The 15,354-nt window shown below is 34.6% G+C and overlaps 2 protein-coding genes across 2 annotated transcripts; one reads left to right on the top strand and one right to left on the bottom strand.

Moving 5' to 3' along the window:
- Positions 1 to 3,509: 3,509 nt before the first annotated feature.
- Positions 3,510 to 7,149, bottom strand: LOC139876199 (uncharacterized). The gene is made up of 3 exons (XM_071863492.1): positions 5,042 to 7,149; positions 4,763 to 4,954; positions 3,510 to 4,014 (listed from the first exon to the last, which is right to left on the bottom strand). The coding sequence occupies exons 1-3, from the start codon at positions 7,147 to 7,149 to the stop codon at positions 3,510 to 3,512; spliced, it is 2,805 nt and encodes a 934-aa protein (XP_071719593.1).
- A 5,870-nt stretch (positions 7,150 to 13,019) lies between these two features.
- On the top strand, positions 13,020 to 14,851 carry LOC139877634 (pentatricopeptide repeat-containing protein At4g21065-like). Its single transcript, XM_071865060.1, has one exon. The coding sequence runs from the start codon at positions 13,073 to 13,075 to the stop codon at positions 14,849 to 14,851; it is 1,779 nt and encodes a 592-aa protein (XP_071721161.1). The 5' UTR covers positions 13,020 to 13,072.
- The last annotated feature ends 503 nt before the right edge of the window (positions 14,852 to 15,354 follow it).

Raw genomic sequence — 15,354 nt, 5'->3', positions numbered from 1 at the left:
CCATCACTTTTCTTTTGTTTATTCTTGTCATATGCCTTTTTCTTCTCATTCTTCAACTTTGGACAATACCACTTTGTGTGCCCCTTTTCATGACAATTATAACACTCAACATTAGCAAATTTACCTTTGCGTGAGCTGCTACGATGATTGCCTCTTTTACCCTGACCTCTACTATGACTTCTCCCCCGCGTTTCTGTGACCAAGATATCTGACTGTGAAGAGGAACCTTGTGACTTTCTTCTCATCTCTTCATTCAAAATACTACCCTTAGCCAATTCCATGGTGATAGTACCATTCGGTGCAGAGTTGGACAAAGATGTCCTAAAAGTCTCCCAAGAGTCCGGTAATGTACCAAGTAACCAGAGACCCTGAATCTCATCCTCAAACTTGATACCCATACCTGCAAGCTGATTTATAATACCCTGATATGCATTTAGGTGATCTGTAATAGGAGTCCCATCATGATACTTCAAAGCCATCATCTGCTTAATTAAGAACAACTTGTTATTCCCAGTCTTTCGTTCATATAACTGCTCAAGCTTTTTCCATAAGGCTTTAGCATCAGTCTCCCCAGTAATATGATTCACAACATTATCATCAACCCACTGCCGAATATACCCACATACTTGTCTATGCAAAATTTTCCATTGAGCATCAGATTTTTCCTCAGGTTTATCCTCAGTAAAAACAGGCAAATAATAATCTTTCACATAAAGAAGATCCTCCATCTTGCCTTTCCAAACATGATAATTTGAACCATTTAAACTAATCATTTTACTTGTATTAGCTTCCATCTTTCACACAAGTCAAATCAAATAACCTAGCTCTTGATACCAATTTGATGGGAAAATAGTCACAACGGACAATCTACAAAGCGAAAACAAACCCGTTTGACCAATACTTTCCCGACCCGTATGAACCCGTGAGGATGCTAACAAACAAGCTATACCACAATCATCACAAATCAGTCCCAATTCTGTCCCAAATCAGTAAATACGACACAATACACACGAGACTTTTTACGTGGAAAACCCCTCAAAATCGAGAGTAAAAACCACGGGACTCGTAAGCCACTTAAATTCCACTATCATCAACAAAGAGAACAATACAATAGGTCTTCTCTAGATCATATAGAGGTATACAACATCATCATACTCTTGAACTACAACAATCAACAAGTATATGAACAACCTAAAAAGACAAAAGAGGAATTATCTCACCCAAAAATCTGCTCTCTGTTCCAGCAGCAAGAACACGACCTACAGACCTTATTAGACGAATTCAACGGTTGAAAATGTTTGCACTGATGTCAGGAAGACACAGTCCAAAATTTGTGAAGATTCAACGGTCGGATCTCCGGGGATCGAAGGTTTTCTGGCCTGCTGTCACTGTAGACGGGAATTGGGGTTTTGACTCTTTTTCTTGATCTCTCTTGCACTCTTGATAATGAAAAACAGCTGCAACTTGATGTTTTAAGATGCCCTCCTATGCTTGACCAAGTCAACCAAGCAATGGGCCTAATTTTGTTGGGCTTGGGCTTGTTAATACTTACTCATATTTGGAAACCCAATAACAAAACCCAACACTTTTGGGCATCAAAAACACATGATTTAACATCAAATAAAGTGGTGTTGGTTCCCAAGAGATGTACCATTTCATTATGGTTACATATGAAAGGTTGTGACTCTTCATTCACACCTTTTGGTCAATTATAAATAAAATGCTCATTCATTTGAGAAAAGGTTCCAGATTTTTTCCTTCTCTCACACTCTCATCATACTAATAACATTTTCTGCATTATACTTTTGCAAGAACAACTTTTCTTGGTCTAGAAAAGATTGTTGAACTAGGCTTATCCCAATATTGATTTCGTGCAACCCAAGACCGATATGGGCGAAATACTTTATTGAGAAAATGATTCACGATTCTAGTTTCAATCCGATGACATTATCCTGTTGGCAATCCATGTTTCCTAACATTAGTAAGATGATGCACAAGAAAGATTTGTCATTTGTCAAGCAGAAACTTACGATTGTATTTATGTGTTTAAAAGTATCAAGTCTATTTGGCCTACACGTCGGCTAGCCAACCAAAGGGGCTCACATAATGGCAAACCTACAATTACCACTAATCAAAAACTCATGGCCCTAAAGCTGTTTAAGATACCTTTTACAGTATAAACAAAGAAAGGGAAAGTCATATTTGAATTCTTTCCTGATCAAAAAGTTACATAGGAGATTTAAACATACAATTAGATAAGATGTTAACGAGTATTATTTCATAAAAAAAATTGAGATATTTTACAATTGTCCGAAAAGCATGTTGATTTTTGTTTTAACTCAAAAATGATTTGCTGTTGCAAAAAATGAAATTAGAAGAAAAATGACCATATGGTAGCCGTATAAGCGTTACTTGGACACCACAGTAGAAGAAAAATGACCAACGTCGGGCCAACATGTCCGCTAATAGTGTCGCATTCAACCAAGAGCGAACATTTTGCAAATGATAACATGACTACGACATCATCAAAATTGACGACGTTGCGTTTAAGTGGACGAGAAAGATTAGTATACATAACAAATTTAAGGGTATGCAGATTGATAGAAAATATATAGTAATAGATAAAGCACTATCAATTGAAAAGGCTTGCAATTACATATTCATGAAAATGTACTTTGTGTCATGGGATAGGGAGAGGTCATGGGTTCGATCCTTAGGGATGACATGATTTTCTTTAATCCAATTGAACACCAATAATGATGGTATATATTGACCCTATTGGAAAGTTTTACCGGATTCGTTCACGGACCTCTACCTGGAACCACTGCCAGAATGAATGTATTCACGGGTACCGTCGATCGGGTTCGGGTTTCCGCCCGAACGTGTGTATTACGTGCAAATGATGAGAGTCGTTGAAATAAATGATCTACTGATGCCAAAAAAATCGCCGTTCAAAAAAAAAAAAAAAAAAAAAAAAAAAGCCAGTGTAGACCCTCACCCAACTAATAAACAACAGATCAAGCATCTATATCTATATAGATAGATTTAATAAGACTAAATAAAGAGATGAGTTTTCATAGATTTTTAATTAATTATTTAAGATAATAAGGAATGTGATTAACTTCAAGTGGAAGGATAACATGTAGTGTTACAAAGTGGTTATTCAAAGTGATCCTCATCCTTACCCAATCTTTTTTTTTTTTTTTTTTTTTAAGAAAAATAAATAGTTTTTCCAATAAAGATGCACATCAATATCAACTAGAAAACGTACTTACATGGGTTTGAACTCTGGTGTCACATCGTTTGAGAGATTTGTTGACCCATGTCATCTGCAAATCTGCATGCTATTCTTTCATGAACACTCAAAATATATGTAGACACATGTTTTGAACTTTTAACATTTGGTTAAACTTCACAAAGGTATACAAGTATGAATCCAGACTTTACAATGTAAAACAAGTTAATAAACAAAGTATATATGGTCAGGATCTGTCATTGATCTCTCTTTTTCATCTGTCATCTTGAAATAATGCCTTGGAAACAGGATTAGAAGGCTTACTCCGTTCGCCATTATTTTGTATAGTTAAACATGGAGTCTCACAAACGACACTATAGCTACCTTTACACCATTTCTTCCTTTTGGGTCCTGGTTTAATTTTCATGGCCGCCTTTGATTGCTTTGGAGCCCAAACCCTTTGCAAATCAGGCATTCGGCTCGTGAAAGATACAAACCTTCTAGCCCTTTCTCTCCTCTCACGAGCCTCGTTTAACTTTCTGTCATGCTCCTCTTTTTCATGTTCTTCGTGCACTGTCTCATTATAATTTGCATTAGAAGATTCATCTTCTACAGAGATTGAATCTTGAATGAGTTTACTTGCAGGTTTCTCTCTCAAAGATTGATTGCTATCCTCACTGTTAAACATGAGAGCATGAACTTCATCTTCTTCACCAAAAGGTAATAGGTCCATGCGATCATAGATTATGTCTACTACATCTCCAAGGTTCTGTAAATACCTGAAAATTGATGTTTTCATTTCAATATATCCATGATTTAGAATGCTAATGCTAACTGTACTATCTGGATATATAATGATATATAACTAATAAGGGGACGTTGCATGTTTGGCATTTCAATTTTTATGCTGATTTTGTGATATAAAATAATATGAATACAAAACAATAATAAGATAACCACTGTCCACTGCAACTTTTGTTTACCTTTAGATTTACATGTACAACCTTTAAATAATATGATGATCAAAACCAGTTTTATTGCAGCAACCAACATGTCAACACTTTTCGTTGATCTCATACTAATTTCTCCTAGCATCTACAAATGACTGGCATCCACAACAAGGTTGTAAAATTCGGGAGTCGGGGACGAGATGAAAACGAGTCGCGCGTTGACCAGCGTTGACTTTTAGTAATAAATAAATTAAACATATACTATTATATATAAATATATCAAACATAAAACATCAATATTTCAAACATAGTTATAGGGTACAAATCATATTTTAAGATATATTAACATTTTGACCAACTTTGACTTTGACCGGATCAGTCCGACTTTGACCCGACTTTTTATCTTTGACCGACTTTTTAGGCATTTTTTGGACGAAACATAACGGGTTAATCCCCAAACCAACACGTCGGCCAACTCAACCGACTTTTACAACAATGATCCACATTATGAAGTGCTAAGAAGGATACAACCGAATGCAAAGAATGTCCAAATATAAAAACTTGGAAATTAGAGTACCTTTTTTTTAAGGTCCTCTCAACATAATCATAAAGATTCACATCACCATGAACACCTCCGTCCACAAGGTACTGAATGATCTCCAAAAGAGAGCAAATCTGTTTCACAAATTTCATCTTCATAAACCCCTTTATACTTTCTGCATATTCAGATTGAAGTATCTCCAGACGTAGAAAAATTTGTAATTCATATCTTAAGTTTATTAAGAAAAAAGATTTCAACAAATGAAGTACTAAATATAAATAAGTAAATAAAGTAATTAAAACAACTGAAGGATACTCTCGGACTAAATACTCTGAGGTAAAACCTTGAGTATTATCCTTGTGTTCCTTCAAATCTTTAGGCTCGCGTAATAGTAACTTTATGATTTCAGCAATTTGTGCGGTAAAAGATTCATCATGACTTTCCAAAGTTTTGTGCTTTTGACCTAACCAATAAATGGACGAGCTTACAAGTCTCTCCGCCAATATCTTCAAGTCCACTCCATCAGATTCAAGCCCGTGCGTAATTTTCATGGGTAAATTACTGAAAAAAACTTCAAAAGTTTCTGAACATGATGCAGATGTAGCAGCATCCTGCAATTTGGACGGGTCAAAACACTTATGTGTTGACAGTTGTTCATCACTCTCTGAGTAATTAGCACCCAAATTCTCATTAATATCAGTCCCATTTTGTTGAACAGAATCTCGGCCCATTTGGCATGATCCACGCTGCATGTTCTCGTTAGATAAGGTATTACTTTTTGCTTGATTCATCCAGCATTTCAAAAACTTCAACTTCTTAGAACTTTTACAGCCATTAGCAAAATAAACCTCTGCCAAGTCTACATCCATGATCTCATATGCTGCCTTGCAAAACGAGATCCATGTAAGGTCCCGATGTGTATGTTTCTTCATCTTTCTTCTTTTCCCATCATCTAAATGAACATAATTTTCCAGTTGGGAATCAGTATTGCATTGAGAACCAGTCTCATTCGCAAGAGAATTTGCTCCATCTGAATCTTGAATGACATTATGATTATTACTTACAAGTAATAAGATGGCTGAATGAACAGTGAAGGGTTTAAGTATCCCCATACAAGAATCTCCATTACTATTCGATAAAGATAACAAAGCCCAGTAACCTTCCTTGTATAGAAAACTAAGAAAAATCTGCCAAGTTGGAACAGCATGTTTATCAAATAGCATCGAATTCTCTCTGGAAAGTAGTTCAAGAACCCTATCAGCAAAAAGATTGTTTAAACCATCCTTCCCTTTTTTGTAAGATACTGCTGATTGAACTAAGAAAAAGTCCGATGACAATTCATCAACATTATTACACTTAATGTACTTTTGAACGGCTGTGACATGCAACTTCAAAGTTCCATCATTCAATCTACCGATAAAAGTGTTGAAAAAATCAACATTTTGACCTTTCGAGCTCCCAATTTCACAGGTTTTGACATCAGATCTCAGTTTGGATGATAAGTTTATATGCATCAATTCAAGATCACAGCATTTGCACTCTAAAGGTTTACCACTAACATCCATAATTCGAAGGCTCAATTGCCCTGATATCCTCTTTTTAGATCCAAAATCATCTACCAACTTAGGTGACACTACCAAATTTGAATACATCAAACCAAAAGGAACAAGAGCTGAACCTAAAATAATTGAATCAGTCGAACAAAATCCCCAACCCAATTTCCTAATCTCATTTCCAATTAGAGCAGACCCCTGCTCAATTTCACAAGCTTCAAGTTTGTCTTCATGACTATGAACATGAATCCAACACAAATGAATATCCTTACTATTAAAAACATCTTTCACAACACCAAAATATTCACGAAATCGAGCACGGTATTCGTCTAAATTCTCATTAACATTAACACACAAACATTCAGTTAAATCCTTCACGGATCGACAAATCGGAGATAACAAAACAATTAAATTAGACCGTATATTTACAAAATCAAAACGAATTTTACCAGACGGATCATCAATATCAGACTCCCAATCACACTCATGAGCAAGCTGAAGCAACGAACCAGCTACATGAGAGACATTCGAAGCCAAATACTTTGGTTGTGTATACACGATCGAATTTAACGTTTCGGAAAGCGAGATTAGCGTTTGTGACGGTGAATTGAAAGATAGAGATACAGAATAATGATGATTTGGAAGTAAACGTTGAAGTGTAGATGCAGAAAGAATAGGAGAAAGTGATGAAATGAAGAATTTGAAGGAGAACAGTGAAGAAGAAATTGAATTGAGTGATAAAATGATTTTTGAAGTTGTAAGAATTGAAGTGATGTAATTATGGTTAGGGTTTGGGGAATGGAGTATTGGATTGAGGTCAATTAGAAGAACTATGCGTTGTGTTTTGGTGAAATCAATTGCGTCCGCCATTAGAATTGTGAATTTAATTAGGGTTAGGATTTGTAGATGTTGTTGAAGAATGGAAGAAGAATGTCTGTTGCAGATCCAGGAAACTACAGTAAAATAATCTGACCAAAAGTGCAGATTTAAAAAAAAACAAACAGTGGGGCCTGAAATGTAGAATTGGCGGGAGAATTTTTCATATGAGGTTTGAATGAGCATAAATAGATCATAGATGTAGTTGAAAATTGAAATGCATATTGATATAGATACTGCTCAATCTGTTTGACATGATTCAATAATTTAATTGATATATACACTTGATCACGATCCTAACACGGTACCACACTAACACCATTGCGCTTATGTTAATCACAAACAAACCAAAACTATTGATAATGACATAAACAGCCAAACTCGTATCTCGATACTATCCGGAAAAGGTAGTAATATTTCTAAATGCATTTTTGATAAATCTACCTAATTGTACTAAAATAACTTTAATTGATAATTACACAAGTTTTGATGTTAGAACTTATTTGAGGGTATTTTGAGAAGATAACACTAAATATGGGTGGATCTATTACAAAGAGATTTGGAGGTATCACCTCTCATCCGGAAATCCATCAAAAGTAGACTAGTGTTTGCAATTAGTGACGCTATTCAATGATCAATGATCAAAATGAAAATTGAGTATTTGATTCTAAAACGATTAATTAATTCAAAATCGAACCAAATGCAAATTGAAAGGAAAAAACAAATTGAAAGCTTTTAGTGTGATCTAAGTGCGTTTTTTAAATTTAAGTTTAGTTTTCGATTCAGTTTTTAGTTTACTTTTTCGAATCGGGTTTAACTGAAAACCAAATTCAACTAATATAATATACTAAATTATTACGGAGTAATATATATTATATATATATATATATATATATATATATATATATATATATATATATATAGTAAAAGGATCAAATGAGAACTTTTTATTGGTGAGAACTGTGAGAACTTCATATTCGAGCAAAAACAATACACGGGCGAGCAAAATTGCACAGGTTCGAACAAAAATATAAAAAGCACGGGCATATCTGTGACGATCGCTCCAAATCCATATGGACGAACACGTCATTCATCGATTTCATTGCGAGGTATTTGACCTCTATATGATACGTTTTGTAAACATTGCATTCTTTTGAAAAGGCACACCATAAATGAATATTTAAATCAAAGGTTTTCGACACCTGATAATTTCTACATATAGACAATCACCGTAAATAATAGTTTACAATAGTAATTCCGTTGACAATGCAGTCAAAATAAGATACATGGTGATGATTTGGTGAATGCAACGTTTCCTTGATAAATATGCCATGTAAGACTCCATGCACATAGCTAGTCTAACATCTAAGCAAACAGCGGAAGACTTCTAGGGAACCTGAGAATAAACATGCTAACAAGTGTCAACACAAAGGTTGGTGAGTTCATAGTTTTAATGTTGCGCATAATCTGTATATAAAGGTGGATCACAAGATTTCAGTTGTTTCATCCATAAACGTTTATCAAAAGTTTGTCAATAGATTCTACGTAACAGAGCACCCTGATAACTAAGCTTTAACGTTATAATGATAAATACCCCATTCGTTTTAATACACGCAAACCAAAGTGTCCGAAACTCAAATAACACACGTCCGTTAAAAGGCTAGCACTCTAGCTCGGACGGGGATGTCAAGCCCTATGGATCCATATACTGTTATTCGCGCCCACCAGTCCATATCCTATGTACTAACAGCTACTAGTTACCAAAGCTAAGGGATTTTCGGTTCAAACTCAGTGTAGAATTTAGTATGTACTTGTATCCATTGCGTTTAAAATAAATTGCATGTATTATCAGCCCAAAAATATATATTGCAAAAGCAATTAAAAAAAGAGCAATGAAACTCACCTTAGCAGCATATAAAGTCGTTCACCAAAATGTGATCGAAACTCGGATTACCAAATAACCGTAGATCTCAACCTAGAGAACATATGTTGGTCAATAAATGCCTATCAAGCTAGGTCAGGTCATAGTGTGTAACAATCCTAATGCTCGAGATCGACATACAAAAGTTATCCAAAGTCGTTTCAAAAAGTCAATTTTGACAATAGTTTAACAAAACGAAACGTGCCTTATATAAGATTTCATTTACTCGGCTGATAATATTTAAAAATCTATTTTATCAATCTCATAAACAAGTTGTTTAAATCTTAATTGCAGATTCAAAGGCAATTTCAATTAACGTCAATCATAATTCAGTTGATCATATCTTTTAATCCATTCATCGAAACTATTCGATATCTAAATGAAAAGTTATTGATTTTTCGCCAGCTTTCCAAAAACATACATATCATATACCTTTTATCAGTAATATATGTATTTACTTCGTGATTCATCATAACTGTTTAACGACGAAATTTAGCATACAAGCATGTATAAATATATATATATATACTCGAGCACTAGACATAGATACACAATTAATGTATAAAAGATAAAATATGAGTGCTTACGTATCAATATTGAGATTCAATATTGTAGGAAAGTACGTAGACGCAACAGAGATGATAAACACTAGATTTGATTCACAAATATACCCTCGAACATTACCCATAACCTCCTTGGCAATAACCCATAATTTCCTTAGCTCTATCCCGCTAAAAAACCCATTTTGAAGGTGACACGCTCATAACTTCGTCGTAGTATTTTAGGTATATATACTACTAATAATAATAATAATAATAATAATAATAATAATAATAATAATAATAATAATAATACAGATGAATGAATCGAGCTTTTATAGTATGTGGCCTGCTACAGTACCTCATGCGATCGCATGGCCGCCTTATCCTGTTTTTGTTTGCTAGTTCGTTGACATCAAATAGTGTTACTGTAGCAATAGTGTACTGTAGCAAATAGTGGTACTGTAGCAAATAGTGTTTTACTGTAGGAAATAGTGTTTACTGTAGCAAATAGTGTTACTGTAGCAAATCAATGTAGCAAAGTCGTTTTCACTGTAGCACCGAAGCAAAATACGGTTTCACTGTAGCAAATAGTGTTTTGTTGTAGCAAATAGTGTTTTACTGTAGCAAAGTCATTTTACTGTAGCAAATAGTGTTTTACGGTAGGAAAGTCGTTTTTACTTGTACATATATATATATATATATATATATATATATATATATATATATATATATATATATATATACATACATATAATTGTTCATGAATCGTCGAGAGCAGTCAAATGTAATTTAATACATGAAACAGTTCTAAAATTTTGTGATTCAACTTCATAGACTTTGCTTATCGTGTCGGAAACATTAAATCATTTAAAGATAAAGTTTAAATTTGGTCAGAAATTTTCGGGTCATCACAATATCCCATCTCTAATTTCCACCTACCCCAAATTCTTTCAAGTCCTAATAATTCTACCAAACTCCATCTTTATCTTCAATTTGCACTGGGTTTTTGATTAAAAAAGAAGAAGAAATAAAGCACTACTTTTATCTTCAATCAATCGATCTGCCGCTACCACCAATATGTTGCAATTCAATTCAATTTTTAACCAAACACAATTATGTCACATGTGCCTACGTAACTTTGTAAACCCACTTCAATTCTTGATGGTTTTTTGATTTTGTTATTTGGGTTTGTATAAATTTCAAATCTTTTGTTGATTCTTGAAATATATTGGATATTTTGTAATTGTTCTCGTGATTGTAATTGCATTTATCATATAAATTAGGAACACGAAGATTAGAATGTTGTTGATTCTGCTCGGAAAAAAATCGTACAGTACCAATAAAGACTGGTAGGGAATTCTCAAAATCAAACGTATTTTGTTCAAGATGCAGACGCGAAACTTTTTTGATATTTTAGTTATTATAATGTTTGCTTTAATAGAATTTTGGAAGTAAACGTTGAAGTGTAGATGCAGAAAGAAGAGGAGAAAGTGATGAAATGGAGAATTTAAAGGAGAACAGTGAAGAAGAAATTGAATTGAATGATAAAATGATTTTTGAAGTTGTAAGAATTGAAGTGATGTAATTGGGGTTAGGGTTTGGGGAATGGAGTATTGGATTGAGGTCAATTAGAAGAACTATGCGTTGTGTTTTGGTGAAATCAATTGCGTCCGCCATTGAAATTGTGAATTTAATTAGGGTTAGGGTTTGTAGATGTTGTTGAAGAATGGAAGAAGAATGTCTGTTGCAGATCCAGAAAACTAAAAAAATCTGTACCAAAAGTGCAGATTTAAAAAAAAAAACTAAAACAAACGCTGGGCCCGGAAATGAAAATGGAAATGGCGGGAGAATTTTTCATATGAGGTTTGAATAAGTCATCAACATAAGACTAGTGTTGGGTATCCGTTTATTCGATTTCAAAAAGATTAATTCAAAAATCAAAATGAATAAAAATTAAAAAATAAATAATCAAATCGAATTTATATTTATTGTTCGGTTATATTTAGGTTCAATTTTCAATATTAAATTCTACATTTGGTTCAATTTTCTACCACCGAAGGTTGGCTTAAGTGGTATGAGTTGAGATCCAACTTGTAGTTCTGCCAACTCAGATTCGATTCTCACTCAAAGTAGAGAGTTTTTAACATTTGATGGTACTGCCTACATCAATGCGATTTGGGAAAGTCTTTGGGGGTTCTTTCCAACCTTCGATGGTACTGCCAACATCGTCGCGAATTGGGTTTCTTCCTAACGCGTGTGTGGGTGACAAATGCGAGCATTTAATGTCGATGTCTCCGTTCAAAAAAAATTTTGGTTCAATTTTCTGTTTTATTTTTTCAAATCCGAATTAACTAAAAAAAATTGAAAATCAAATCCAACGAATAACACACACAAGAAAAATCACTATTCAAATAAAAAATCGAATTTAAAATCGATTTGTTATGATTATCTTGATTATATTATGATATTTTGAATATTTTAGTATTAACTGAAACCGAACCATACTAAAATTTCATTTCAATTTGGTTCCGGTTATAAGATAGGAAATTTTTAATAACAGTTCTATGAACTGTTAATATGGATTTCAGACACACAAGTTACATTATAAGTAACCACTCACTTCTTGAAAATAACCACATTTTTTTTTACAAAATAACGAAAACTCATATAGATACGAGAGCATTTTTCAAAGGAAAACGACCCTCAACCAAAATACAAATAAACATGAGCAACAGGGAAGCTGACACTTAGAAATCAACAAACTAAACGAAAACTATCTATTAACGAGCCTCCTCTAACAATCCGATGAACCTTAAAACAAACTACCAATACAAAACTAAAAACTACACGATAAAAACATGAACCAAATACGAAATACGAGTAATCAACCTCTAAGTCCCGCCATTTTTAACTTATTATTAACCGTATTTTTTAAAATGTTCTTCCCGAACCGATTCTCTATCTTGTAAGATAACACATTGACGAATCCATCATTCGATTTTCTCTCCTCGACCAAACGTGTCATCAGACACTCGAGTTATTTATTTTATATGTTTTAAAATGAAGAAAAAAGCTCATGCAACCGACAAAACACCCTTATTTACCAGTATTTAATTATTATTTATTTTCGTTTTATAGTTAAGTAGTGTAATAACGCCAATGGGGCTTTGCCTCATTGGTCACCATGTTAACATGGTGTTCGAGGAGACCAGGGTTCGAGTCTCAGGGGGGGGGGGATTTTCGTGAATTAACTTCGTGAGCTAACCACTAACATTGCCTTTCAAAAAAAAAAAGTAGTGTAATAACGTTCTTCAATACCCTTGTATCTCAATATTCATTGATTTCCAAGATTTAAGGTAAGTAGTGTACTATTTAAAGTTAAACCTTTTGTACTTCTTGAATTTTGATAAAAAGTGGAACACCAATGATGTCAACCATTTCTTAAACTATTTAAATGCATTTCTCAGCATCCAAAATTTTTATCAACAATCGAGCAGCAGAGCAACAATGTTTACATCTTCTGCAAACCTGCACAACACTCTTTAATCTCACCAAAATTCACACCCAAATTCTCAAATTAGGTCTTCAAAATAACCCATTAGTCCTCACCAAATTCACACAAACATCATCTGATCTGAATGCAATTGACTACGCTTCATTCATTCTATTCGCCCCAGATGCTAAAACCCATTTATATGACACCTTTCTATACAACACCATCATCAGAGCATACGCTCACACCACTGACTCAAGAACAACTGCTGTTAATATATACAAATCAATGGTGTATGATGATGTTTTGCCTAATAAATTCACATACCCGTTTGTTCTTAAGGCTTGTGCTGGTGTTGGGAACTTGCGGTTAGGCGAATCGGTTCATGGTAGTGTTGTGAAGTTTGGGTTTGATGAGGATGTACATGTGTTGAATACTATGGTGCATATGTATTGTTGTTGTGGTGGGTTTATGGATGCTCGCAAGGTGTTTGATGAAATGCCTAATTGGGATTCTGTATCGTGGAGCGCGATGATTGGTGGGTATGCGAGAATGGGGATGTCGACGAGTGCGGTTGAGTTATTTAGGGAGATGCAGATTGATGGTGTTCGACCTGATGAGATTACTATGGTATCGGTTTTGTCTGCTTGTAGCGATTTAGGTGCTTTAGAGCTTGGAAAATGGGTCGAGAATTATATCGAAAGAGAAAAGATTACGAAAAGCATCGAGCTTTGTAACGCTTTGATTGACATGTTTGCCAAATGTGGTGACGTCGATAAAGCATTAAGGTTGTTTCAAACCTTGGATGGGAAAACAATTGTTTCTTGGACATCTGTGATCGTTGGTTTGGCAATGCACGGTCGAGGTTTGGAGGCCGCTTCGTTGTTTGAGAACATGAAAGATTCTGGGATGGCACCTGATGACGTCACGTTTATCGGGTTGCTTTCGGCTTGTAGTCATTCTGGGTTGGTCAACGAAGGTCAAAAGTATTTTGATTCAATGACTCGAGTGTTTCATATAACACCTAAGATTGAACATTATGGATGCATGGTTGATCTTTTGAGTAGGGCCGGGCTTGTAAAACAAGCACTCGAGTTTGTTAACAAAATGCCAATCGAGCCAAACCCGATAATATGGCGAACGTTAACCGCCGCTTGTCAGCTTCACGGTGAACTCAATCTCGGCGAAAGCATTACAAAACAGTTGATTGAAAAAGAGCCTTTGCACGAGTCTAATTACGTCATGCTTTCGAACATATACGGGAAGATGTGGAAATGGGAAAAGAAGAACACGATTAGAGAAAAAATGGGCGAAAAGGGTATGAGAAAGATCCCGGGGAGTACAATGATCGAACTCGACAACAAAATTTACGAATTCGTTGCGGGTGATAGGACACACGAATTGTACAAAGAGATTCATGAAATGATTGATGAAATGGGGAGGAAGATTAAGATGGCGGGATATGTTCCTAGTACATCGGAAGTGTTACTTGATATTGGTCAAGAGGAACGGGAAGACGCGTTGACTAGACATAGTGAGAAACTTGCGATTGCGTTTGCATTATTAAAGACACCACGCGGGACCCCTATTCGAATTGTGAAGAATTTACGAGTTTGTGGTGATTGTCATTGTTTTACGAAGTTTGTTTCGAAGATCTATAATCGAGAGATTGTTGTGAGGGATAGAAATCGATTTCATCATTTTAAAGATGGTGTATGTTCTTGTAATGACTTCTGGTAATAGTTTGATGAAATTTCATGCCTACCCAAGTGATTCATTTATGCAGTTTATAAAATGACCATTAGACTTGAGTTTATTAAGAAAATATGAATCGAACAGGCTCACAATTTAAACGGAACCAAAATTTTGAGAGATCCATATAAGAAAAGCAGCGACAACAACATACAATATAGGCTGATCATTTATGGCTGGTAATTCTTTTTATCTCATATAATATGATAGTTCGACTTGGATCTAAGATCCGTATGAAACTCACAATTAAACCTTAAAGCTATGAATTGAGAAAAGATTTGTAGTAAAATTGTATTAATCAAAATTCATACGATTTACAATTACTGATATTACAATTGGAAAGAAAGGAAGAAAATTCTGTTACAACAAAAACTAACAATAATTTGCCCAGCTAAACGCTACTTAAACCCTTGTAACAACTTGAATCCAGCTAACATCAATTTGGCGGGAAAGTTTGTTGAATCCTGTTACCAGCATTGTAAAAACACGTG

This window comes from Rutidosis leptorrhynchoides, chromosome 11 (assembly GCF_046630445.1).
Source record: "Rutidosis leptorrhynchoides isolate AG116_Rl617_1_P2 chromosome 11, CSIRO_AGI_Rlap_v1, whole genome shotgun sequence".
NCBI classification, from domain to species: domain Eukaryota; kingdom Viridiplantae; phylum Streptophyta; class Magnoliopsida; order Asterales; family Asteraceae; genus Rutidosis; species Rutidosis leptorrhynchoides.
Note: the sequence above shows the minus strand (reverse complement) of the source record. Positions and strands in the feature narration are given on the sequence as shown.

Bases quoted from the DNA above. Each gene is read 5' to 3' on its own strand.
- LOC139877634 (XM_071865060.1), top strand. From the start codon at position 13,073: ATGCATTTCTCAGCATCCAAAATTTTTATCAACAATCGAGCAGCAGAG.
- LOC139876199 (XM_071863492.1), bottom strand. From the start codon at position 7,149: ATGGCGGACGCAATTGATTTCACCAAAACACAACGCATAGTTCTTCTA. The intron at 4,955-5,041 runs GTATCCTTCAGT...AATAAACTTAAG, and splicing joins TCAGAGTATTTAGTCCGAGA to ATATGAATTACAAATTTTTC. The intron at 4,015-4,762 runs GTACTCTAATTT...ATCAATTTTCAG, and splicing joins GAGAGGACCTTAAAAAAAAG to GTATTTACAGAACCTTGGAG.